Raw genomic sequence first — 27,060 nt, 5'->3', positions numbered from 1 at the left:
ACAAGGTAACCCTCACCCAGACACTCATATGTGAATCTCCACTCATCTGAAAGGGCAAGAAATAGCAAAATAAGCAAGGTACTTGAACTGCACCTTGCCTGAAGAAGGAAGGAGACCATTACAGATAGAAAATGCAGAGAGGGACACTATTTTGTATCTTGGGTTCTCCCTGCTGCCCCAATGTAAAATATTTTGGATATCTTGGTCCAGAAAGGCATAGATGAGACATAGGTCTTTATCTCATATACATTAAACATATACAGAAGTCTCTCATTACAGTTAACACCAAGCAAAAATCAACATCTGAAAGAAAATTCAGCTCATTAAAACTGAACATAGACCAGATCCAGGTGGGGGAAGGAATCCATGCAAATCTTCTAATTGCATAATATCCCATCTGCTGTTACTGAAAATGCCTGCCCCCCAAACTAATGAAGTTTTTCACAGATTTGGGTTTTTTTGTTTTGTTTTGTTTTGCTGTTGGTTTTTTGCTCTTACAAGCAGGATTTGTGAAGAGAAAAAATATTTTAAAAAGTGTCAGAATGAAAAATGCACTTATAGCTGCTCATTCTCCTCCCAGCAAAATGATTGCCTGGAAGATAAAAAGAACTTCAGATGTTCTACTGCCACCACATGGTCATGAATAGACCTAGGCAGAGTTTTAAAATAAAATTACATGTTTGCTCTTCTTCATAATCCACAAATTCATTAAGCTTATAATTTTCATTTACTTTCTGAATGCATCACCGTTTGGGGGCATTTGTATCAAGTCCATCAGGTGACCAGGTAGGCAGCCTGACTGCCCTGCAACTGGATTAGATCCAGAGATTCCAAGGTTCCTCACACATTAAGGCCTCAGCTCTGGGATACAAATTATTTTTAAAAGTCTTCTGAAAGAGAAAATCAATGAGAACTCAAACGCTCCTGGTGGGCAACTTTCTCTGGAGTGACACCTGGCAGGGGGGACATGAGATACATCCCAGAGTCCAGCACCTCAATTCCCTGGCATGACTTTCACAAGGTGAGGACAACACCACCACTGTTCCAGTGACTCTAACAAAAAGCACATAAAGAGAGAAAAATCTGTCTTTCTGCAATCTTAAATTAAAACACCCAGTTGGCATTTTTACTTTTACTTAGAAAAGTGCAAATCCCAGTGTTAGCTTGGATAAACCCTTGAAAGAAAAAAAACAACAATCCTCTCTGGCAAGTCTACTCTTGAAAGGCACACTATGAGAAAAACCTATCTTAAATAGAAATATCAAAATAAAGGTATGGATTAGCATTCAAGGACTAGACACTGGTCTATATCAATTTTAGAACATATCATTGCTCCTTATCCCTAAAACCATTATAAACTGTACATAAAATAAAATTTAATTTTCTATAAACCTCACATATCTCTGTATTTTTTCTGTATAGAGGAAAAGGAAAGAAGTTTGCTACTCCATTCTCTCACATTTCAGCAGTGATAATTTTGCATTAGTTTTTGTTTCGTTTTATTTTAGAGGTGCCTTTTTTTCCTCCAACAGCCCTGAAAAAATATCCCAACTATTCATTAGCTCTTCTCAGAATACAGGCATCTGTGAGACTCTCTGTAACTTTGCTAAGTGAAAAATTCAGCTCAGAACTTGGTAAAAAATAATGAAGGGCTCCTGTAAAAATTCAACAGCCATGTTACCTTCTTGAGGAGAGGAGAGGAGAGGAGAGGAGAGGAGAGGAGAGGAGAGGAGAGGAGAGGAGAGGAGAGGAGAGGAGAGGAGAGAAGAGGAGAGGAGAGGAGAGGATAGGAGAGGAGAGGAGAGGAGAGGAGAGGAGAGGAGAGGAGAGGAGAGGAGAGGAGAGGAGAGGAGAGAGCAGAGCAGAGCAGAGCAGAGCAGAGCAGAGCAGAGCAGAGCAGAGCAGAGCAGAGAAGAGAAGAGAAGAGAAGAGAAGAGAAGAGAAGAGAAGAGAAGAGAAGAGAAGAGAGAAGAGAGAAAGCTCTGTAAATGAATGAGGGAAAGAAGTTGCCAGTGGTTTTACATTTTGGTGATAATCACTTTCAACAGTTCTCTCACGAGCTTTTCCAGTTTTTATCAATGAAGAATGACACTGACTCTGATGCAGACAAATCTTTGTGCAGGGATTTGATAAACACCATCACTAAGGCCTGGAAGGGATGAAAGGCTGTAATTTCAAAACAGAGAACATGTCTTAGGATGATTCACATGCATACCACAAAACAGGTTATAATTAAAACACTTATTGCCTCTGTGTACCATGAGAATTTCATGACCCCATAGATTAAAGGTACTGCCGTAGGCATTTAGTGTGCTGTAGCATTAGTCCTTGCCTGATATCAGTGAAGTGAAGTATGGATCAGTATGTGGAACATTCTGCTTGTAGTGGAAATGGGCTGATTCCCATTGCAGTATCAGCCTCATGAGGTGCTGGCCATTTTGACCCTCAAGGTAATTCACCAAGCACAAGCACAGTGACATATCATCCCTTCTCCACTCTGCCTTAGAGGTAGAGATTTTTGAGGCAGGAATACTCAAAACACTTTAGGATCCATAAGATAGGCAAATCATCTGGCTTGGGCTGGGCCACTTGTGGAGTCCACCCTGATCTTATCACTTAACATGAAAGGCTGAATTCAGCATTAGCATCTGGGATGACTGTTTTCAACTGTTATTGATATTACTTGATGTAAGTTCAAGAAAAAGACAACCACAACAGCATCCTATGTTCCAGAAAGCCAACAGGAACACAGATTTATGTAATTTAATTTACTCTAAAATACTTCCATTGCTGTATGTCAGTGCTTTATTGTGATGGTTTTTACTTCAGTGAAGAACTCGTAGGAATCCTTTGCTCCCTCCCTTCCTATGCCTGAGGCTTTCATCCCACCAAATGGTAGGTTCAGATCTCTAACAAGCCAGCAGTTGGTCCACACCCATCCACACTGTAGCCTTCGTGCCACTCGATGAACACGTCCCACGTTGCTGGACCACACAGTGGCTGCCAAGCCATATTTCACACCATTGGCTCTTTCAATCACTTCTTCTTCTGTATCAAATGCCACCACACACGTCACAGGACCAAAGATCTCTTCTTGCATGCAACAAGACTCATCCTTGACTTCAGTAATAACTGTGGGCAACATGAAATAGCCTTTCTGGTTGCCAGCTGGGAGAGCCAAGGAATCCACTCCTTCTCCACAGAGGACTCTGGCTCCTTCGGCTTGGGCTTTCTTCACATAGTTCCTTACCTAGGGAAGCAGCAGGAAAACATCACTGCTAAAGGACACCAAATTCTAAGGGCCTATCTCTCCAGTTTAGTTATGTCAAAAGGAGCCCCTGAGTACCTTCAAATGAACCACATTGCCTTTACTTCCCTCCTACAAGAGAGGCCATCCCCTAGATTTTGTTGTTATGTTTCTGTAAAAGCAAGGCTGGGTATTTCTTGCTGTAAAACAGTATCTCTCTCTCTCCAAGTAGTTACTAGCCTAGCAGGCAATATGGCTGGACCTTCTCACTACATATTCTCAAAGGCTACAGCAAGTGGTGAAAACACTGCTGGTCCCAGAGCCAGCCTCCCTCCCTCCCTCCAGCAGCTTGGGCAGTTTGGGATGTATTCCATGCCACGGTTCATTCATTTACTCAAAGGGATCAGTAATATTTTCCTACCTCATAGGCAGGAGTTTTCAATGTTCATTTGCCACTGGGATGATGAAGCCACGGATGCTGTAGAAAAACTCATCAATTAATAATTAAAGCTCTTACCATGGCTGCTGCTATCATAGGCTCCCTTGAACACAGAGGATGTGCTATTGATCTGCTTCTGTTTTGAAACCATTGCCTGCTTTCTCTCCCTGTAGAAACACTACGGAGATACCACCAGGCTTCTTTCTCTTTGTTCTTCTAACCACCTGAGGCTAGACTCAAGTTCTCTGTGGTGCCACAGACCAAGGACATGGGAAAGTGGGTGTTTCTGCCACTCAGCTTCTGAACAGGTCTGGAGAGCCTCCTGAGGCATCAGGAAGCAGGACAAAGGCTTGGCTTTCTCTCTCACTCTGCGGTTCTGTCTGCTTCTTGCTTATGCTGATTGTGTCAGATAGTTCTGGGGTGTGAGCATCTGCTCTCCTGAACTGTCTGACACCATAAAAATTCATTTCATATATGCCACTAAAGCAGATTGTTTAACTGTGAACCATCTCGGCTTCCACTACACATATACAATTCCAAACTGCTGCAAGCAGCCCTAGAAATCTGTCTCTTATACTTCCCAGAATTTCTAAAGAGTGATATCAAAGTAGGACTTTTACCTTGTTAGCTACCTCATATATTGATCTCAGGAAGTACAATGTTAAAATCCATGGAAGTGTTGCTGAACTTGTTGGTTAGCATAAATTCAGGATTTAGTTTTACACATTTTAAATTACTTCATTTCAAATGGGAAAAAAAATATTGTTTGCAATTTTAAATTATTTTCCCTGTGGAGCTGATTTTTCTGGAGTAATCACATAATCTCAGGCCACAGGCAAAAGAAACCTTATCAAAAAGATTTCTTATAATCTTTGAACCATCATTCCTCAGAGATAATCTTGGAGAGGACATGGTCCTTTCCATACACCTCTGAAATTACCTATCATAGCCCTCTAAAAATGAGATCATGTGAACTCTATGTAACATTACCTTTTCTAGATGCTCTTTACTTATTAGAGCTCCCACATCAACTGTAGGATCTGACGGGTCCCCAACCTTCCACTTCTTAGCTTCTGCCACAAACCTCTTCAAAAACTCATTGTATATGCCCCTCTGAACAAAGATCCTGGAGGTGCAGAGGCAGATCTCACCCTACCAAAGAGAAACAAACAAGAAAACAATACTATTAGTTCACTTTGCACTGTAAGATTGATAAGTATTAGGAGTCACATCCCAGAATGAGACTTGAGCCTGTGCATCCTCAGAGGTACAAACTACATACACCAACACCACAAAGTAGGATTTTTCCCAGTTTAACCAGGAAAATAGAAGAAAAAGATAAAACAGCAGTAACAAGATTGTACAGTTATATATTAACAAAAATAAATTATTTTCCAATTCTGAATAACCTGTCTTCATTTCCTGATAATCCCTTTCTGATACCAAGCTATTTTTATGAAGATTTGCCCTTAAGTTTCATGGCCTTGGTGATCTCTCCTGAGAGCGGTGAAGAGGAAAGAGGAGCATCAAGAGAATTTGGGGGGAATCAAATCAAAGAGAATCAAATCTCCTAATTTGATTCCAGCACATCAGCAGTCTTCCCACTTACTTGCAGGGGATTTCCCACTTACTTGTTTTCTGGAAGGATAAAAAATGTATCTATTTTGAGAAGGATTATGATATCTTGTAATTTTCCAACAGAGAGCACTGGGAAGAGCTCTTTATTATTTTGTTTCCCAGCTTGTGGAATAATGAAAATTTGTCATATTTTTCTATTTATAGTTTGCCTACAACACTGAATCTTGAAACAGACTGTGACAATTTAGGATTTGGATCCAAAGGTACATGCACATGTGCACAAACACACACACACAACTCCTGCTGCCAACAGGGTTTATACACTATGGCAGGGGAGGCACCTGGTTGGCAAAGCTGGACCTGAGGGTGGTGGGGATGCACTGGGTCAAGTCGGCATCATCAAAGATGATGGCAGGGTTTTTGCCACCCAGTTCCAAGGAAAGCTGTTTGCAGTGAGGAGCACTTTTCTCAGTGATGCGCTGGGCTGTCAGGGTGCTGCCAGTGAAGGAGATCAGGGGCACATCGGGGTGGCAGACGAGGGCTTCTCCCGCCTTGGAGCCTGTTCCAAACACCACATTCACCACCCCATGGGGTATTCCTAGTGGGAATAAAGGCACAGAGTTATCATACACTGCCCTTTGTCCTGCGGGTGCCACTTCACTGTATTTTGCCTCTGAAGTAAGGAAATTACCTGTAGCTCTAGGGTGACAAAGGCTGACCCTTAACTTACATAGCAGGCAAAATGCACAATGTCTAAAAACTTTGGGGGTCACAAGTTAAAAGATAAAACCAATGCCACTCTTTGGTTGAAGCTTGCCTGACATCTATCATCAGAGGCTCTGTTTTCTGTCATTTAGGGAAGAAGAAGTTGTCCTCCCAGTTTTCCTTAACAGTGCCACAAATACAGCCATGACACAGCCACTAAGAGATGATTCTCACTCTCTTACACCCCGTGTGGTTCCTATGCTGGCACCACAGACTCAGGGCACCCTCAAGTGGAGTGCAGGAGGGGGAAAGGAGGCACAGGAAGACTTTTAATGAGAAGATAGTGGGGAAAAAATGGGCAATAACTGGGCATGAGATAGTATGAGCACTTTCTGACTTCTGCAGGGAAAAAAAAACAAAGCCAAAACCAAAACCAAGGTGCACAGGCAAGCATTCTCTTCCTGTTCCACCCTACCTACCATGCTACAGGACTTACCTGCTTTCTCCAAAAGTTTGCACATCATCCAAGCTGTGACTGATGTCATCTCACTTGGCTTGGCAACCACAGTATTTCCACATGCAATGGCAGGAGCTATCTTCCAGGTTAACAAATATAGTGGCAAATTCCAGGGACTGATTAAACCTGCTACAAAGCAAAACCACAAGACAGGAATTTGGTCTGTTGGGAGACCAAACTCATTTTCCTAACCTCAGACAGTTATACACCAATTCTGATTTATGATGGGAATTCAGCTATGTCTTTTCTTTCTAAATAATTGTACAATACATTTGCAACTAGAAATATTTCTCAGAGGCAGATAATTTTAAAAGATTTGTGCAAATGATACTAAAGGCGATCAGCCAAACTCTCTGAATAAGTTTTGTGGCTTCTTCAGGGCAGAACCTTATCTTCACAGGAGCTTTTCATGGTTTTTAGAAATATTAATGCAAGGTTAGCCATAGAACCTATATCCATCAACTGATCTGTGGTAACATGCTGTGTCAGTCAACAGCAAGTTAAGGCAATGTGTGTTAGTCTGTGCCAGAGTTGTGCTTTTGTCCAATAAATAAACAAATAAATAAATAAAAGACATGCATAACATACAATGAATATTTTCCTTCCATATATCCTTAATATAAATTTTAGTCTAACTTGCGAGTGCCAAAGTTTATCAGTGTTCAAACTGCTGTTTCCACAAATTGGTGAATGACCAGCATTTTTTGCAGTAATTTCCTCTGAGAATACTTTCACACCACATATTTTATGGAAATAGTGGAAAATAATCTGTTATTATTTTGTGTGATTGCTCACAAAAGCCACAGGATTTCTTGCTTTTTGACGGAGTGATTTTCTATATGAGTGTAATTTTTACCAGTACGCAGGTTCTCCACTGCTCACAAAATCTTTTAAACAGGTCCTCTAGGTTAGTCAATTTTATTTTTAAAAAAAGTATGAATGTGGAACATTCACACGTACTTCGCTAAAACACCTTAAGGATGCAATCACTACGGCTCCTCAGCTGAAGCCCAGCCACTTTATTTCTGCAGCATCAGCAGCATCTAGTGGCTGAGTTCAGCAGTTCCCCAGCTAAAAGCGACTCAGCCACCCGTGTGCATCCCAGTCTCAGGCTGAGATGCCACGTTCCAAGCTATCCCTGCTCCCACAAAGGCGAGGAGGATCCGGCTCTCCCCGCGGGAGCAGCAGCTCAGTGCTTCCGAGAGCCTCACTGGTCCCCAGAAGCAATGTTCATAGAGACACAGACACACGTACAAAACAAGGGATATTTTGGACGTGAGAGCTAGGAGGTTAAGCCTTTTTAAAGCACATGAGCACTCTTTTTACCCTTAAGTAGCACAACTTATATAGTAGCACAGCTTATATAGTAGCACAACATAAAGCTCCTCATGGTTCAGCAGACCACTCGTGTTTAGCACGTGATCCTGACACACTGGATGTTTTTTGAAGATCCCTCTTTCTTTGTTGAGCCACTGCTGAGGCAGACACTTTGCCAAGCTTTCCACCATTTCAGGAGCACCATACCAACTCCCACGGGTGTCCTTGAGGTGTAATGAATGCAGCCCATGGTTGGCATCTCAGTGCACTCTGTTGTGTGATGAAGGATGGAAGAGGCAAAGAATCGGAAGTTGTACACAGCCCGAGGGATGTCCACTGTTCTAGCAAATGTAATAGTTTTCCCTGAAACAAAAATGAGCACACTGCTGTGTTATCGTGGACAGAAACAGTGCATTACACTCCAATCCAAAAGCTGATTTGCAAGGATTTTGGGAAATGTTTTTTTTCCCCCACCCAAGTGATCTCCGGCACAGTGCAACCATAGTCAATGGCACCAGTTCCCTTGCACTTGCATTACAAGTATCTAACAAATGAAGCCAAAGTCAGCAGTTCTGAAAAGGAAGAATGACCCCAAGAATCCAGAGTCAGGGAATTCTGCAAAGTTCATGCACATCAGCTTCAGGTTGCAACACAAAAAATTTGGACCATATCCTCCATTTCAGTATTCAGCAATACACTCTATATTTGAAATCAACAGTTCAAATTTTTACCCTGATCCTTTGACTCTGCTTGTGCAAATGCTTCCAGGTCATGTTCAATCAGGTCTGCCAGTTTGTTCAGTATCTGAGATCTTTCCAATGGGCTTTTTGAGGACCAAATTGGGAAGGCAGCTTTGGCAGCTTTGACAGCAGCTTCCACCTAAAAAAACAAGAGTGGAAAGCCTTAGAAAGAATATCAAACAATCAGGAGATGAACTGATAGATTTGAAAGGCTAATGATCCAGATCATGTCTGTGGGAAGACTGCATCTTTTCAGACTTTAGACTAACTGATAACTTCTCAATTTTCACCTTCTCAAGACACTATGCCACAATTCAAGACAGTTTCTTTTCTTGATACTCTGTTTCACTGTAACTCTTCTCTCCTCATTCTAGCCACTTGTGGGCAACCCTTCAGGCCCAGAGGAAATGCTGGACTGGTCAACTGGTACCAGTAAGTGCCACTGGCTGAACCCATGCAGAAGCTTTTTTTCATGGGGAAAGTGTAAAAATCTCCTAGAGCAAATCTAGCTTTGATTTTAATGTCCACAGTCCTTGCAACATGGGATTTTAGCCACACTGGGCAATGATAAAGTAAAGGGTTGGTGAAGGAACAGACTGCATATCCTGGTAGCCTTTGATTTCCTCTTCCCTTTCCCCTAGCTGCTTCAAGCAAGGACGAAGAACGTATTTACAGAATTGACACTCAGAGAAAATTTTTACTCTTACCTGATCATGGCTAGAAACTCATTAAGGCGCTCAAATAAAATAAAATAAAATTTAAAATAGCTCATTTCTGAAACTGTCAGGGTTTAGTCAATTCTCTCATCAGATACCAAAAGAAGTCTATGAATATGAAAGATCACTATATGCATTTCATACAGATGCATGCCAGTTTTGCCAGTATTTTGCAAATATACTGGCATGTATATACTGGGATGTACATAACTACTGCATGTTCCTTCAGTTTGACCTTTCAGAATACTGGCAAAATACTAGCACTTTTCTGGAGCAGACTAGGCTTGAAAAGATTAAAATTCACCAATAAGCACTCTCTGCTGTCAGTAATTTCCTCTGGAATCTTAAATAGAAGTTGACTTCACCCATTGGTCTATAAGCAATTTCTTCTTGATGTTGTTTAGCAGTCTAAAGATGTTTACCAACATCCTTCCATATTTTAATTTACTGCCTTATTTCCCAATTTTTGCTTCCTATGTATCACTTCTTAATTTCTTTCAGCATCCAAAATCCAGGATCAAGGTGGGCTTTTAGCCAAAGCTCTCTTTGTTGGCTTCCCATCATTTTTTTTCATAAATTTCTTCAGCTTTTAGAAACAGAATCATAGAATCATAGAGTCATAGAATTGGCTGGGTTGGAAGAGACCTCAGAGATCATCAAATCCAACCCTTGATCCACTACCGCTGCAGTTACCAGACCATGGCACTGAGTGCCACATCCAGTCTCTTTTTAAATATCTCCAGGGATGGAGAATCCACCACTTCCCGGGGCAGCCCATTCCAATGCTTGATCACCCTCTCTGTAAAGAAATTCTTTCTAATGTCCAACCTAAACCTCCCCTGGCACAACTTGAGACCGTGCCCTCTTGTCTTGGAGGATGCTCAGGTAAGTCTGACCTCTCCTAATGTTGCCGCTTTGGTGCTTGCAATGCAGCCACTGAGAACTGCTTTCCAATAATTTCACAAAACTGAGTTCCAAATTTATTCCTTCAATCAAAATGAGTGTTATAAAAATCGTCACCAAATAATTTATAGGCCCTCCAGTGATGCTTACTAATGAGGGCACAAAAGTTGAATCAAACGAAAATCCTTTTTTTCCTCTGATGCGCATCAAAAGTCTCCCTAAAAAAAAGGGCCCGAGATGAAGAACCAGAAGGATAATGGCAGAGAGGCCAGGGTGGGAATGAACCAACTTTCAGAAGGCTACACGGATCACTGGCCAAGCACAGACCCTTTGGACTGTAGTTTAACAACCTCTTGCTCAGGTGCCGAGAGCAACAGCCTGACAGCCACCCAGCTGCTGGAGCAGGGCCAGAGCCACCCTGGGAAAGGGGAACTGCAGCTTCTCGAGCAAGCCAGGTGCAAATGGCACCCTACCCTGAAGAGGTTCACCTTCTGTGAAACCACACCACCCTTACTTGCTCTTCCACCCTCCTGTCATTAGGTGCCATTGTGGTGCTGCTTCTCCTCTGCCCTCTCCTCTGTGGCATTTGACATCAGCTGCTGGCTGGATCAAGAGAGGGATGGTTTTGCAGATCAGATTATCTGCATTTTAAACTCTCCAGTGGGTTTAGAACAAGGATGATGTTGTGTGTTCACAGACAGAAGAAAAGCAAATCAGCAAAGGAAGGAACGAAGTGGTAGTAGATTGATCTAAAAAAAAAACAAGAGGAAAAAAAAAAGAGTTTTGTACAGAAGAGGGCATATGAAGGTTAAAGAGTTACTAAGTTTGATTAGCAAAACACAGCAAAAATAGTTAAGCCATGAAGAAAACATGCACAAGAATTCAACTATGAACTTGTGTGTCTGAAGCACTTCCTTCTGCTTTCCCCTTTTGCATAAGACAGACAGAGAAAGAACACACAATCCAGAACTATTGTAAAAGGTTAATACCAAAATACCCCAAAATGCCCTCAGGATATAATGTTTGATTTCCTAGTGGACGATGCACAGGATCAAGGTTATTGAGAGATTTTATTCTTTTTTTAAGGAGATACCTGCCAAGACTAACTTGTCTTCACCAGCCTGTCTTTTGGACTTACACAGCACCTGTTCAGCCTGCTTTGTTGCTGCTATTTGAAATTATGAGCTCTAGCTGGGGGATAAATTAAGGCCTGAAAAATCCTTTTATGTTTTTGGCAGAAACTGGCTGAAATGGCCCCACCAGCTGACCTGGTGCTAAATTCCAGGGTTACCAAGAGTTTCAATGTCTGTCTCCATTCTTCCTTCTGATCCTTCATTAAAATTAACCAAGAAAAAAATCCAGCAGGATAATAAGCCTTGCTAGAAACTGGCATCTTGAGTTATTTGTTGAGCCTAGGTCTAGGTGCTTATTTTGAAATCTCTAGATACCCTCTAAGTTGTATATGATTGTGCTTTCTCCTGCAGCATATTCCATCCATCACCAGTGGATGCCAGCTCTGCAGAGCCCAACCTTCTTTGATAGCTGTCTAAAAGCAGGAATAAAACTCTCACTGATTTAGGGGTGTTCTTACTGGCTTCCCACTGCTACACACAACCAGTGTCTCAGAAAGCTGAAAGGGAAAAGTCATTGCTCTTAACATATATTTGTACAAAAGCTCCAGAATGGCCACCAGACTGTTTTTGGAGGGCTGCTCTGTAATTCTCACATCTATCCGGTTTTATGATTTTGCAAAGGAATAAACAAGAAGACTTGCACCTGCACATCAAAGAGAAGTCTTTTCAGGCATAATTAGGGTCGGAATTAACTTACCAAGATGTATTCTAGCAAACCCAATCTGTTACTCTTTAACCTTTGGTCATCAGCATCTAGCAAATATTTACTCAGCTGAGATTACAGTGCAAAGGTTTTTGCTGAGAGAAGCAAAGAGAAAAGAATTCAACAGGATTGAAATGCAACTGAAGAAAACAGCTACACACAGTAGCATTTGTTTTTAGAAAGATTTTGAAAATACTGTACACTACTTGTCATGTTTTTCCAAGCCCTATGTATTATCCAGGCTTTCCCAGTCATTTCTCTCTTCAGTAAATCTGAAGCACTTTGTTGGATGCACACTTGTAGATCCCTTATAAAGTAACATCAATGAAACTGCAGCTCCCCAGATGAATACCACATCACCCGTCCACACCTGAACATGCACAAGGTACCAGGGAACATTGGTCCCACTGGGAAACATTACAGCAATGTGAAGGACAGACCACATTTAAAAGAAATAAGCACTCATCAGAACCACTTTATCCTCTCCACCTAATATCTAACTGCTAATATGAAAACCAGAGACGTCTGGAAGCTTTCTATCATCTACAGGGAAGAATCAGGAATCCAAAAATATATTTAAATGACAACAGAAAATAATAAAGACACTAAGAGAAAACATTCAGTTATATACAGTGCCTCTAAGTTTATTCCCAGAAAAGATCAAACTTTTTCCTGCTTCTACTTACTGCCAACCTGAGCAATAAGTTCCACCCTGTAACTTTTTAACAGCAAAATGTAAAAAAAAAAAAAAAAAAAAAAAAAAAAAAAATTGGCTCCCACAGCAGATTACACAACATTGCAATACACGTAAGAATTTACTCATTTAAACATTGAAGTCTTCAGTGTTTTTCTGTTCTCTCACCTTCAGCCTCTGCCACTCAAAATATTAATGTTATGTGCATTTAAAGTTTTATTTGTACATTTGGATAGTACTTACCTCGTCTTTGCCACTGTCTGGCACCCTGCAATAGACATCTCCTGTAGATGGATTATAGGAGTCTATGTAGGAGGAACAAGGAACAAATTTACCAGCTATAAAGTTTTCCAACACTAAGAGAGTCTTTGAGTGAGCCATTGTTAGCCTCTTGCTTCATCTGTTGTTTGGGGTTTTCCTATGAAGTATCAATGCAGATTAGTAAATCTGTAATGTATTTGCACAGCAAATCTGAACTCCTCCCCTTCTCTCTCCGTCTTCCCTACACAGTTCACTCACAAGTGGGAATGAACCCTGGCAACAACAGCAGAAAACCAGAAGTTACTGTTTCTGTGACACTTGGTTCTTTTCTAGGTGTTGAAACAGGGAGGCAAGATCAGGAGGGAAACAGGGAGGCTAAGATATTAGTGGACAAGGAGTTTTAAACTGGAAGAGGGTAGGATTAGGTTTCACATTAGGAAGAAATTCTTTAGTATGAGGATGGTGAGACATTGGCAGAGGTCGTAGATGCCTCATGCCTAGAAATGTTTCAGGCCAGGTTGTATGGGTCTTTGAGCAACCTGACCTAATGAAAGGTGCTCCTGTCCATGCAGAGGGGTTGGAACTAGATGATCTTTATGGTCCCTTCCAACCCAGAACACTCTATTTTATGATTAGTAAATGGCTCCTCTCTGCCTATAGAAAATGAAATATTAAAAAAGGGAAGAAAATTAATGGGTTGACTAGCAAATTTCTCCCTATTTTCAAGCTTGTCTAAAGACAGACATTTTGCAACAACTATACAAAATAATTCAAGAGCCAAACACCTTGATAGGGACCTGCTTCTTACAGTCATTAGATGCAGAAAAGGCACTAGACTGCCACATGTGCAACTCATGTTTACTGCTTTGTCATCATCTGTAAACTCAAGAGTTTAAATGTCAGTAACTTTTTTCTGCCAATACTCCCTAACACCAAAAAATGCAAGCAGCTAAGTGACTAATTTTAAAAGTTTAGTGACTAGTTTTAAAAGTTTAGCACTATCCTACCGGGTCCACCCTGTGTTATATTGTCAATTTTTCAAAAAGAAGCAAGACACCAAATTTCATGCTTTCATTTCCATGGAAGGTCAATTGAAAGGCATTTTACTTTAGAGAAGCTTGTTACATATAATTAGGTTTTTTTCTTTAACATCCCAAAAACCCAAACTGTCCAGTAAGAGATGTGTGAAAGACACTGTCCTCCAAAAGAGAATGTTTAGATTATTAAATTGCTCTAAGATTGCATGCCCACCATCTTGAGCTCCAGAGTATTCAAAACACTACATCCATATTGGAGAGCAGTGTATTGTCAGTAGGAGATTGCAAATATCTCTATCAGCAGCTTAGAAAAGGTTTTCACTCTAGACCACTACCAAGCTATCAAATTTCTTGTGAATCAGCATGCAAAGATCTTTTGATTGAATGAAGGTGATGCTTTTGTTGCGCAACAACAGATCATTTACGCATGAACAAACTGGGCAGAGTTCAAATCGGTGCTGAAAGGTCTTGCAGTCATGTTGAAACTGGATTAGGTAATACCTCCCAAGCTACAAACTGGGAAAGCATGCAGTAGCTTCTCCGTCATCACAAAATACTCAGTCTCAAAATTCAATGCAACCATCTGAGAAGGGTTATCAGAGGTCCATACCGTATCACACTTCCTTATCCACAAACAGCAAGGAAATTCCTGAAGTCTTAAAACTGAAGGCACATTCTTCTGCCTGTAACACTTCAGCTGTTCTTTAAAAGCAACCTAAACACTTTCAAGGTTTGAACACAGATTCGAGTGAAACAGGTTCAACACAGGAGCTTGGCAGAATGAAGCTCTGGAACCCAACAAATGCACTGAAGCCTGCACAGCTGGCATGCTGAAACCGGTAAGTATTTGAATGCAATTTCTGGACTATGAAAAGACCTAACAAATAGTGATAATTCATAAGCCTACATTTTGGCAATGACAGTTTTCAGATAACTCAGATTCACAAGATTTTTACAAAAGTAATTTCCATATAAAGCATTGCTGATACTTCTACAAATGTGCATGTAGTCACTCGTACAGTCTATTGATATGGTCAACTGCAGGTATCTGCTGACTTGGACCTAAAGCATGTTAAGTGAAATAAATGTTACCTATGGAAAAGAGCATGTGGAAAGAGTAGTTATGAAGCATGCATGAATTTGAACTAAATAACAATCATAGGCTTTTTGTGTTCTTCACTACTTTCCTTCAGTTAACCACAGTGACTCAAGCTCTGGGGCAAGTATTGCAGTTCCTTCCTCACACTACACTGTGTATGGTCAAAGCAGAGTTGTCTCCACCCCAGACTCAAGTACAGCTCCTGAAATACCTGAGGTCCCCTCACACTTCCTACTGAAAAAAACCTCTCCCAAGCTGTAATGAAGTGTGTCTGTCCTGAGCTTATGCTGGAGGTAGCAGAGGGACTCTTCTCATTTGGGAGGTTATTACTGAAAAGCAAGGAGTTACAGGCTCGAGTGAGCATAATAATCTGGCTTTAGCATACACCCCAAGATTAAACTGTCAGCTCTTGCTCAAAAGAGGAGGAAGTCTGGATGAAAGAGATGTGTATGTGCAGTAGCTGTACTAACATGAAAAAAACTGAAATTATTTCCACGGAAACACAAGCTGCAGGCCATTTTCACATTCTAACTCATAAGTTTCAGAGTAAGCTTCTGACTTGTGGGAAGTAAAGACTAATTAAACACAGTTTAGAAGTGCCTAAGTAACCAAAGATGAAGGAGAAAAAGTATGCTCAGACAAAGTTATTTTATTATTCTGACAGTTTAAAAAATAAAATTAGCCAATTTGGCACAGCTTCCACTACACAGCAAAAGAATTTTTTTTTTTTTTTAAATAAATTTTAATACAGGGAAAACAATCCTGGGATAATACTACATGCCATTCTCTTGAAAACAAAGTAAATATTTTTTTCCCCTGAACACTCATTCAACTCAAACCTAAAAATATATTAGACCAATAAAGTTATTTTACTGAGTTAATGTGCAGCAAAAAAGCAAATCAAAGAAAATATGTAAACAATTTATATCTGGAAGTAAGGAGTTTGTTTCATGATGATGAATCATGAAACATCTTTCATCATCTTTTTCTCTAATTTAGCTTTCTAAGATTTTTCCATCAAGCTGTCCAAGGGCTATATTCCACAGGGAGGAACAGATGAGATTCTGAAGATTGAGAAGTGCAACATTAGCAGTTCCTTGTCAGCTGGCATCTTGTTCTGCAGCAGAGAGACTGATGAAGTGCTCTCCAGGCATCCCACACTATTAACTTTTGTCATCATCATCATCATCATCTTCTTCCCAGTTAACTGCACTTGTTCCTTCAACTGAAGTAACTGAATTCTTAAAAAGAAGTTTGTATTTTGGTTGGATGGTGGAAGTTCTGGCACCACTGTCATTCTTTAATCTAAAAATATAAACAAATGGAAAAAAACAATGGTGAAAAATGAAGTACTAAATGTAAAATGATCACAGCTTTCATTAACATGGTACAGTTATGGAAAACATAATTCCTTTTGCTCTGAAGTTCTCTGGAATAAGACTGTAAGTATTAAAATAGTAATTCCCAAATAACAGTCAGAGTTATTTAGTCCCCAGTTCTACAAACATTGAGTATCATAGATCTAAACAGGACAACATTCACTATAAATTAAATTTAATGAAAAATGGGTGAGAGATTAAAGACTTAATTCTGGATCCTATTTAAAACCAGACAGGTTGCTAAGAGCATTAAAGCTCCATAAAGCCTAAAGTCTCTGACAGACCAATCAGATCATTCCTACACACACAGGGAGAAGCCAGAAATTCTCAAACTCTAGTTTCAAGTTTTGACATTATATGACTCAGCTTTAAGTCACAGTACTAGAACTTTGTTAATGTGACTAAATTATTCTCCGCAAGCCTAGAATTGGAACTTAAATTCTAATCCAAAAATCATGGGAATATTTTTAGTGACAGAGGGACATTCATAATGCTTGCTTATAACAGAAGGCAAAACATTTATATTAAGCCCCACAGCTTTTGCCTCCTCTCAGTTACACAAGATCAGAAAATGCTTATGGGCACTGGTAAGAATAAAATGTACAACTGTCTTTAATCTACCAGAAGAAGATCTGGTATAGCCACAGTAAAAATGGCAAACACCTCTTACTAACAAACTATTTCTGGTATATTTCTAGAGGGAATCAGATTTCAGAAATACCAATACGTGTTTAATTAGTGAAGGGTTATTTTTTTTAATTTGAGAGAAAATGCACAACTCTCAAAAATTCTAAACAGAGTCATTTTGGGTCCTAATAAATTGAACTGTGCTAAGTTCTCCTTGCATCTTGCTGAAGCAGTGTCTCTTTTTCAACAGAGCAAATTAACAGGAACTTTTTGAAGTTCAATGTATCATCCATAGTAATACAGAAGTCATCGTGCTGCTCTACTCCTTGCCTGTCAGACTCCACGTGGCGTATTGCACTGAGTTTTAATCCCTGCTGTACAAAAAGGATACAGACAGCCTGGAGAGGGTCCAGAGAAGAGCCACAAGGATGATCACAGGACTAGAGCACCTGCCATACAAGGAAAGTCTGAGGAAACTGGGTTTGTTCAGCCTTGAGAAGAGAAAGCTTAGGGGAGACCTTATTACAGTGTTCCAGTTCTTAAAGGGCAGCTACAAAGCAGATGGAGACTCCCTGTTTACAAGGAGTCACACAGAAAAGACAAGGGGCAATGGGCACAAGTCACTCCTGGGGAGATTGTGTTTGAACACAAGAGGGAAATTTTTCCCCATGAGGACAGTCAGACATTGGAATGGTCTCCCAGGGGAAGTGGTGGATTCCCCCACTTTGGACAGTTTTAAGTTTCAGCTCAACAGGGTGCTGAGACATCTCATATATACAATAATATTAGAGGGGCTGGACCAGATGATCCTTGAGATCCCTTCCAACCTGACATTCTATGAACTTTTTAATGCCAAAGGACGTAAACCAGGTCTTGACTATGAAAACCAAATGCCATGTGAAAGTTAACATTGTTCCTTCACAGGAGAGGAAGTCCTTTACAAAAAAGTCATACCTCTGTGACAACTCCTGCAGCAATAGTGGAACCACTATAGCGTAACATAAATCTTCCAAGCTCTTTAAAATCTTTATATAGCTCTAGAGCAACAGGTCTTTGAGTTTGTAGTTCTATTAGAGCATTCTGACCTTTAGCCAAGAACCTGAAGGTAAATAAGCAGAAAATTCCATTATAAATACATGCATGCATAAATGAAGAAGTAAGCAGTGAATAAATGAGAACAATCAACTTTGAAAGCCAAGAGTACAATGATCACACTTTATTTAAAGTATAACCCAAGCCACCTGACTGAAAACTCATTTGCCTAAAGCAGATAATTTAAAAAGGCATCCAAGTTTTCTTTAAAAAAAAGGACATCCACTTCAACATTTGGCCAATTGGTTGGAAGGCAATTATCTCATTAATACCTATTTTTCCCTCTCTAGTAGAAATCAGGCCATATTTCAAACTCAGTAACTAAAGAACCAATTCACTGCTCTGTAGAATCATGATTTTTCTTCCCATTACCTTCTGGAAAAGGGTTATTCTCATAACACTGTAGGCATAAAACAGCATTTCTACTCAAATACAGCTTTGAATAACCAGAGGGATGTTCTCATAGTCTAACTTGTATGAGAAGATTCCATAAATCTTTTTTTCCTCTGACCACTGTCTAGTTTAATTTTTTTTAGACAGTAACCCTTCTCCAGAATTATACCAAGGACTGCATGTATTACAGGAAGAGATAATGTAAAAAAATATATAATCCTTTACGTGCAGAACTGGTAATCTAGGATTCATTCCCAATTCTGCAAATGACCTTAGGCAAGTCATTTTACTTCTCATGTGTTCAGAATTTATCAAGTGGGTAGGAGTTTTTTCTAACTGTAAACAGAAGACAGTAAACAGTTACAACAGAAAAAAAATCTAAATATGAAACTACCTAAAACAATCAAAGCTTATTCTTAAAAACACATCACTGCTTAAAAATAGATTTTGTTTGATATACTGTTTGATATACTACATACTAATCAAAAGTCAGCCCATTTCTTGAGTAATGATTCAAGTCACTTACTTAGGTTTTTTCTTTGTCACTTCACCAGTGCTTTTGTGCAGGACACTCAGGAGTTTTTTAATAGTAGCAGGTTCACTTATGGTTTGATAGTGTAAAAGCACCTAAAAATATTTTTTTAATTAAAAAACATTCTACAACAATCAGAAATCCTAGGTGTTCTTACTTGAAAAGGTCAACCATATTTAAGACTAATTTTTTAAACAAATGCTCATAAAACATCTTCCACAGGAGCTTCTGCCTCACATCAGTAACACTTCCTAGTTCCTAAACTTTGTGAACTCCAAAGATATGACACAAAGTCATATCATAACACATGTGTTAGTTCATCATAAATACATTTTTCATTCTTAAATGCTCTGCTTTTGCCACTTCAGTGCTGTTCTGTAGCCATGATAGCCCCTTACATCCCCTTGAAATTACAGAACACATTTTCTCTGGAGAGACAAAAGCACTTCTAGACATTAAATACCTTTCATATCTGGGGGGTCAATCATGGAGAGGAAAAGCCCTCAGCAACCAGTAATGAACATGGGAACTTTCAGAGACTTACAGGAAATCCCTTAGTGATTGGAACCTCAATATTGAAGATGAGAACTCGAGCTCTGAAACGAGTGCAAACTCTAATGGGCTCCTTGGGATCACAAAAGACACAACCAACACTAAAAGAGAGCAGAACAAAATCTGAGATAAAAATGTTAATCACTGGTACTGTCAGAAGAAAAATATTTAAGTCAACACCACTTTAATATAACCTGGCTCAAAGAAAATTACATAAATCTGGAACACTGTATTAAAGCCCGTAGTAAAATCAATTCCTAGACAATGTCTACAGTATTTTGTGGGTATGCATGAAGAGCTCTGTCTAGTTCAGTGAACAATTACGTCCACTGCTAATCAGTTTCTAAAAATGTCACTGTTTCCTGTGCGTAGGTTCTTTGAAGAATTAGACTTTCATTCAGAGATAAACTGTCCCAGATCAATAGCATAAAACACTGCAGGGTGCCCAAAGTTGTAGTGCTGCTGCCTGCAACTGAGCTGTTTTGTAGGTTAAGGAACATCGTGATCAGAGCTCTTAAAATTTAAGCTCTCAGCAGCACTCATTTCCAAAGAACCCTACATGGAGTCACAAGAAAACTGCTGCTCTTGAAAAGTCAGTAAGGTAGACTAGACACAGCTTTTTCACAGTGGCTGATTTTAGCCATCTAAAATGAAAATTAATCCCAGGCAGAAAAACAGGCCTGAAGAGAAAACACAGCATGATTAAATCTATACATCAGATATAATCAGATTTCATCAATATCAAGAGGACTTAAAACTTAGCACCTTTTCTTGCTAGATCTAAAATCTCTCCAAAAGATGAATGACATCAAGGTAACAAGTTGACTCAAGCCTTCATTCAACAAGTAAAATAATGCTTTTTTTCCCCTCCATTTACCACAGAGAATCACACTCCATTATGAAATGACAATACAGAAAAGCCTGTACTTTTCCCCTTAAAAGCAGAGCATTAGTTTGCAGAACTACCAATGCATGGAGTTTTTCAAACAGCAGCTTGAAAGTTTGCTGTCCAAAGCCCCACTGGAATGTAAAAAAGCTGAACAAATTATGGATCCAATTTTCTAGCCTGAAAAAGTGAGACTTATGTAAAAGCTGGAGGCTAACATTTAGCATGAAACCTAGAGACTGAAACAGACACAAAGAGATTTTCTGTGTCTTGCTGAATGTATCAGACAAAAAAGGGTCAACAAAACATTTACCAAACCAAATGTTACAAGCAGATAGATGTGTTCAAAAAAGTCTCCATCAATTCCACTTGTACAGATGTACTTATTGGTATGAAACTGCAGTTGTTTGGATGTGTTTTGTTAAATGAGTTATAATTCAACACACTCTTCAAGATTTTTTTTTTTTACTTAGTAGCAAGGATTTACTTAATTCAGCAATTATAAGGTCCAAAGGCAAGTCTTAAGGAAAAAGGCCCTGAGGGTTACCAGTGTCAGCACCAAGGCAAAGTGTAAAAACTAAGAGTACTTCTTAAGATTGCCGTTGTACATGTAGCAGATGTTTCCAACGTTTGTACATGCAAACCAGATGATATGTATCACTTTGGTTTTAAATATCCTGGTAGCCACATCATTCTTCAAGTAAACTGCTGATTCTTAAGTGTAATAGTTATAGAGCTTTTCATTAAAAACAAACCGTTACTTAGACTGAAACCCCTTTTTGCTCACTTGATTTTGATGATATCCATGCCGGTCAAAGTGAGACTAACGTGATCTCCTGCTGCAGCCCAATCAACTGGTTCATCGTGCAGCGTGATTCCTGGAAATGAGTAAGAACAGAACCTCACAGTGAAGTACCTAGGTTCTGAGCTACAAACAAACAGCTCTGTTTGGGCCATTTGTGCTTCATCAACCATTACTCATCAATTTTCACTATGAATGGGTTAAGAGTAAAAGCTTCTTAACTGAGAAAGCTTTTTTTTTTTTTGTTTTTTTCTCCTTTCTCCTTGGTCAGGATTCACTGTTCTCTCACCCCACCCTGCAGAATAAATGGCTTTATTTAAGCCAGAAGAAAGGACCTGGCACTTGCCACACAGTGCGGATGACGCAGTCCTGAAAATACTGTAGTACCAACATCTCCGAATCTGCCCCACCCATCCTTTGAGGCAGATGCACACCCTAGACCGCATCTTTCATATATTTAATGGTACTCTGTCAACTTTCATTTGCTTTAAGTGGGTTTGCTGACTCTTTCATAAAAAAAGCATAACCGACGCCTTCTGTTCGCGACATCGCGTCTCTTAGAAAGCATCCTCAAAAGTAATTTTATTCTTCTTGTGATGTATTTTCATCACTTTAGAAGATAAACTGCCTGGTGGAAGAGAATAAAGCTAATTGCTCCTGACTTAACATTCTAAGGTTCCCAGCAGACACCAAGAAGGAAAGAAAAACACTCACCACTTTTTACAAATAATGCATACATTTATAGGATCTACTTCTATTTTGCTACAGATTGTATTTATTGTTTTGCAAATCTGTTCTCAAAACCACTTGTAAAAACCATGCCAGAAAGCATCACTCAACTACCAGCATATTTAGTACTGGTTTTAAGCAGTGTTGATAATTATTTTCCATATATGTCATTCTCACAGAGTAAGTGAAATCCAGCCTCTTGAAATAAAAAACTGGAATCCTAGTGCGCACACTACCTTTAGTAAATATTGCATGACAAATTAAATGATGTCTTCTTTACATTAAATATAAATAATATGTGCCTAATGAACTAGTACCCCCATACTTCACCTGCATTTCTGCCATATGAGAGGCAGTACAAAAGAAAAACCATAGAAATGTACCACTGGGGACACTCAGCTTAAACACTTCTTTTTCCATGCTATTTCCTTCCCTCTCAAAACAGAGGAGTGGCTACAGTAGTCTCACAGGATATCCATCCATGTTTCTGTAACATTCTGGTGCATATGAACGACTTGCATACAACTGTATAAACAGATGTACTCAAGAGCTCAAATTAGCAAAAAATAGAGTTGATTTTGGAACAGAAAATGGTAGTTGAACCAGCAGATTGCTGAATTCAGGCTAAACTGATAAAGAAGCCTATTGATTTATTTTGAGGACTTAGTTTTCTTATTGATTGTCGAATGTAGGAAAATAAAATAAGTTTATCTTCCTGTTCGCATAGGAAACAAACCAAACTCATCAGTACAAAGACAGCAACTTTCATCATGAAACAGCTAAAAATTTTATGTCTTGACTTAGATACTCCCCTTTTCAGAAATTACATTTTTGAAATTTAAATGCAGGTTTTTTTCTCTTTTGTAATTGCTCAGAACAATTATAACATGAAAGGTTTTATATTATGTTAGGGTCAGTGACAAATCTCATGAACATCAGACAGCAGAAAGTTAATTCTCAAGCTTTTTTATATCTAATCCATAAGAATAATTTCTAAAATTTGTTCAACATCCTCACACTTTCTAACAGCAGCAACACTCCACAAGAAAGCTGAATATTAATGACTCCTGTATTGCATCTTTATGGACATCGCTGGTACTCCGATGCTTTTACAGGTTCTTTGTAAAACAATGTCAAAAGTCATAGCACTTGGAATGTCTGATATGGTAAAAAAAAAGGAAAAGATTTAAAAAAATAATGCAAGATTTCACATACTCCTCAGAGACATATTTATACAGACACAGTCACATCTAAAGAAATTCGTTTTAGGCTTTCACATTTTATGTTTGACAGTTAGTATCAGTTTGACAGTCTATTACCGTTTCAGTAACTGCTTCTGGCCCAGTATTGACCTGAAAGTAAACACACTTGTGAAGACTCTACCTTTTGCAGTGCAAGTTTCATTGGGAGGCATTGCCAGAAGTCGATCTCCAACCTGAATATATCCTGCTTCTATTTTACCAGTCACACAAAATCCTGATCCTTGGTCTGTAATAAACACAGTAATATTTTCAAAAAAAGTCACAGTAAGGTCAATTTCCCATCAGAACCTAGCCCTTCAGCAGTGCATATATTAGTTTTTCAATAAAATGAACATGTTGTTTTTTCCCCAGTAGATTGCTCAGTACTTGCAAGTTAGACCGTTATGCATCATAATGAAATTGAAACATTCAGAACATCTAGATCTTATGTTTTTCAAAACTGAGAGAAATATCCTTCTTTAAAGCAATGTAGGTACATGAAGAAATATTCTTTAGTTTTTTAATAACAGCTTAAACACCTTTTTTTTTTTTTATTTTAATACAGCACTTTCTCACTACAACAACAACAAAAAAAATAATCACAGTCCTCTCATAAAAATACAGGAGTATATTCCTATGCCATTTACTGTTTAACTGTCAGAATCCTACATCCTCTGTCTTCATATTACTCTTACTCTTGGAAAGTCAAATATTGATCCGGTTCTATTTAATACGAGGAGCATCATGGATAACTTAAGTATTTCTGAACAAAAGGTCTGCAAAGTTTTTCTTCTTTGGTATCCTAATACTCTGCTCATTATTTCAGTAATATATCAGGTATTTTCAATAGATCATGCACATTTATGAACATGCACCTTAAGAAATGTTTCATCTCTTTAGTATGTGTTTGCACCTGTGCTTAAAAAGAATTTTCTGAAGTGACTGTAGAATCACTTCTACATTTTCAGTCTCCATACAAACAACAAATACATCTTTTGCTGAACACTAGAATTCAGTAATAAGCAAGCATCTTAGTATGTTGTGTGTCTCATTAGATTAAAAGCTTAAAGTTGAATTCAAAAGAGCAAGTTGATCTCAAGTCTTGAGCTCACATACTACCAACCTGTTCTTTTGCATTCACCACTATTATTGATGAACCCTTCCACCTATCTAGTTGGAAAAATACCAGCAGTGTGCCAGCAAGCTAATTTTCCTTTATTCATTCCAGCAAATAAGATGGATGCATTCAATTAACAGATGACATCAGACATCAAAAGAAGAGGAAACTGGAGAGGCAGATACTTGCAAGAGAAAGGATACCCAAGTCACAGTCCATATACCACCTCCCTATGGTACACAAAAGAAGATAAAGCTGGCTCTCCAAGCACTTGCAGACAATCAGAAAAATTAACTGGTTCCACATTCCCAAGCACAATCAAGAGCCACTTCTCTTTTTTTTTCACACCATCACCAGCTCTGGCTTGATAAACCAGTGTGGTATTTGAAGCTCTGCCCTCTCCCATGCTGACTGCTTCCTGCAAAGTATCAAGTTCCTTCAGCTTCCCCTGAAATTAATGCAAGTATAAAATGCATAGCAAGGGACAGAATCAGGGCATAAAAAATGACCAAATTTCTCTGTATTTTGGTACTCAGGTTCTGTCCAGACATGTTGTCCTGAGGATTTGACTATTGGACAAGGCTTTTCTAAGGTTGTGTCCAGTCAGATCCCAGACAGCATTTACAACATGGGAAGTGGGGACTGATACAGCAGTGAAGGAATTCACAGGGACCTCCTGAATCAGGACACAGTTTGCCTGGAGATAATGAGGACTCTGGAGGACAGCAGCTAAAATCAGGCTGGGGTAGATGAATCATGTGTGTGGGTAACCTTCACAAAGACAGGGGTTTTCCAGGCTACATAAGAGTACACTCAACACTCTCACTTTTTATACACTTTTTTGGACAAGCACCTCCTGAGCAGGCACAGGCACTGCAATATAGCTGAGAACAACTGTTGCTTCATGTACTCGTACCTGCAGCTACCCTCTCTGGTGGCATCCAATTTAATTAAGTTTAGAGATCACAAGGTAAGAAAAAAATAGCCTAAAAAACACCTAACAGACCACATTTAGTGATAAACCCTGTATCTGTAAATTGAGTCCCTTACAAAGCTACTATTCAAAAAATCAGCAAAAAATACTCTAGCAAAAAAATCAGACTTCTCCACAGATCAGACTTACTGAAAATCACAATTTTTTGAGACAGCTCAACACAAAAATGATTATTGCCACAAAGTTGTGATAATACTTTGAAAGATCTCAATCAATAATCCTAACACACTTTCCCACAGCTCATAAAATCAATATAAAAAATATACCATGACAGCCTAGATAACCAAACTAGTGGTAACACACTAGGGTAAATTTTTATTAAACGTTTCAATATTTAACATTTTAGCTTCAGTACCTCAAGTGAGGTAATCCCAGGGCACCTACAGCATCTAGTGTTTTGTCAAAGACCTACATTAAAATTGCACAAAACTCATTTTTCCAATTCTTATCAGTAATTTGATCTGCTTTGTTTGTACTTCCCCTATAAACACCCTATATACAATTTCTTTAAAAATATGAATTTCAATAATAATATGTGATTAAAATATTTATAATATTTCAAATCACACTGTCATTTTGTCTGCAACATTTCTCAAGAGAACTAAAAGACATACAGATGTGCTGCTCAGGGACATCATTTAGTGATGGATTTGGCAGCATGCCAGGTTAATAGTTGGACTCAATGATCTTAAAGGTCTTTTCCAACCAAAATTATTCCATCATTCTATTGAATATTTCAAATGAGATGTTACTAATCTTATTTATTTTAAATTACTTGTAAATATAAAGGTATTTAACTGAAAAAAATATCAAGTCTACCATGAAAAAATTAAGGGCTCAAGGTAGTCTATTTTCTCCAGACAATGGCAATAACAACTGGTCACATATACTTGTCCATATCCCTATTAGTGCCAGGCAACAGCTAACTGCCTTTCATTAAATCCTTTGGCTGGTTGTAACACTTTCACCACCACCCTGTTCTTCCACCTCAGCTCTCCAAACCCTTAAAAGAAAATGAAGGAATTTATCTTTTTTTACTACAATGAACATAAAAGGAACATGTCAAACTTTTTAAAAATCTAAGAGTGGGAAGCAGAAGAGTCCAAAGCCACATGTGTAAAAAGTTTAAGAAACATTAATTTAGGCAACCTGAACTAGTTTGGGAAAGAGAAACTCCCAAGTTCTGTCCCTCAGAACCATCAACTACATGGCTAATTAGCTGGTGATGAAGATTTTCCTACTCAGTATCTTTTCTAGTGTGCTTCTTCCTTCATGGTACTACCTAAAATTTGACACAGGAAAGTGCTTGAAAACTTATTATTCCTGTTTCAAACCACTGACACACACAAAGCTCCTACTTTAAGTCTTTATTTTTACAACATTTCTCTCAATTTGTGTTAAAGACAAGTGAAGTAACAGTGAAAGTATTATAAAAATAACCAACCTTTGAAAACATCAGCAACACACAACCTGAATGGTTTATCCACTGATCTCTGTGGTGGCTTGAATGAATCTGTAAATAAATTGATAAGACCATTTAGAATTTCTGTATTGTTCTGTAAGCAACTTCTCACTTACAGATAAACCAACAACCCTGCATACCAAAAACATTGCCCTACACTTCCCC

At 38.9% G+C, this 27,060-nt stretch overlaps 2 protein-coding genes across 9 annotated transcripts in view; both read right to left on the bottom strand.

Annotated features, from left to right (window-relative positions):
- Positions 1 to 2,060: 2,060 nt before the first annotated feature.
- On the bottom strand, positions 2,061 to 14,336 carry ALDH8A1 (aldehyde dehydrogenase 8 family member A1). Of its 5 annotated transcripts, XM_071740858.1 has the most exons (9): positions 12,936 to 13,123; positions 11,611 to 11,792; positions 10,677 to 10,911; positions 8,535 to 8,682; positions 8,011 to 8,166; positions 6,466 to 6,615; positions 5,606 to 5,862; positions 4,677 to 4,838; positions 2,061 to 3,250 (listed from the first exon to the last, which is right to left on the bottom strand). In XM_071740858.1, exons 3-9 carry the CDS (start codon positions 10,746 to 10,748, stop codon positions 2,798 to 2,800), a joined length of 1,398 nt encoding a protein of 465 aa, XP_071596959.1. In that variant the 5' UTR covers positions 10,749 to 10,911; positions 11,611 to 11,792; positions 12,936 to 13,123; the 3' UTR covers positions 2,061 to 2,797. The 5 variants fall into 5 exon arrangements, with proteins under 5 accessions (XP_071596959.1, XP_071596957.1, XP_071596960.1 ...); XM_071740856.1 differs by lacking the exons at positions 10,677 to 10,911; positions 11,611 to 11,792 and adding an exon at positions 14,205 to 14,303 and having other exon boundaries at positions 12,936 to 13,110; XM_071740859.1 differs by lacking the exon at positions 11,611 to 11,792.
- Positions 14,337 to 15,718: 1,382 nt separating this feature from the next.
- HBS1L (HBS1 like translational GTPase) overlaps positions 15,719 to 27,060 on the bottom strand; it is a 58,282-nt gene continuing 46,940 nt past the window's right edge. For all 4 annotated transcript variants that reach the window (XM_071740852.1, XM_071740851.1, XM_071740853.1 and 1 more), the window contains 7 exons: positions 26,878 to 26,946; positions 23,465 to 23,569; positions 21,338 to 21,428; positions 19,657 to 19,765; positions 19,107 to 19,207; positions 18,050 to 18,194; positions 15,719 to 16,394 (listed from right to left, as the gene is read on the bottom strand). In XM_071740852.1, coding sequence (XP_071596953.1) covers positions 16,383 to 16,394; positions 18,050 to 18,194; positions 19,107 to 19,207; positions 19,657 to 19,765; positions 21,338 to 21,428; positions 23,465 to 23,569; positions 26,878 to 26,946 — 632 coding nt within the window. In that variant the 3' untranslated portion in view covers positions 15,719 to 16,382. The remainder of the gene's footprint in view (positions 16,395 to 18,049; positions 18,195 to 19,106; positions 19,208 to 19,656; positions 19,766 to 21,337; positions 21,429 to 23,464; positions 23,570 to 26,877; positions 26,947 to 27,060) is intronic.

The sequence above is a fragment of the Heliangelus exortis genome, chromosome 3 (genome assembly GCF_036169615.1).
Source record: "Heliangelus exortis chromosome 3, bHelExo1.hap1, whole genome shotgun sequence".
NCBI lineage: Eukaryota > Metazoa > Chordata > Aves > Apodiformes > Trochilidae > Heliangelus > Heliangelus exortis.
Note: the sequence above shows the minus strand (reverse complement) of the source record. Positions and strands in the feature narration are given on the sequence as shown.

Bases quoted from the DNA above. Each gene is read 5' to 3' on its own strand.
- ALDH8A1 (XM_071740856.1), bottom strand. From the start codon at position 13,073: ATGGCTCACTCAAAGACTCTCTTAGTGTTGGAAAACTTTATAGCTGGT. The intron at 5,863-6,465 runs GTAAGTCCTGTA...TATTCCCACTAG, and splicing joins CAAACTTTTGGAGAAAGCAG to GAATACCCCATGGGGTGGTG. The intron at 3,251-4,676 runs GTAATGTTACAT...CTGCTTCCCTAG, and splicing joins GTAAAGAGCATCTAGAAAAG to GTAAGGAACTATGTGAAGAA.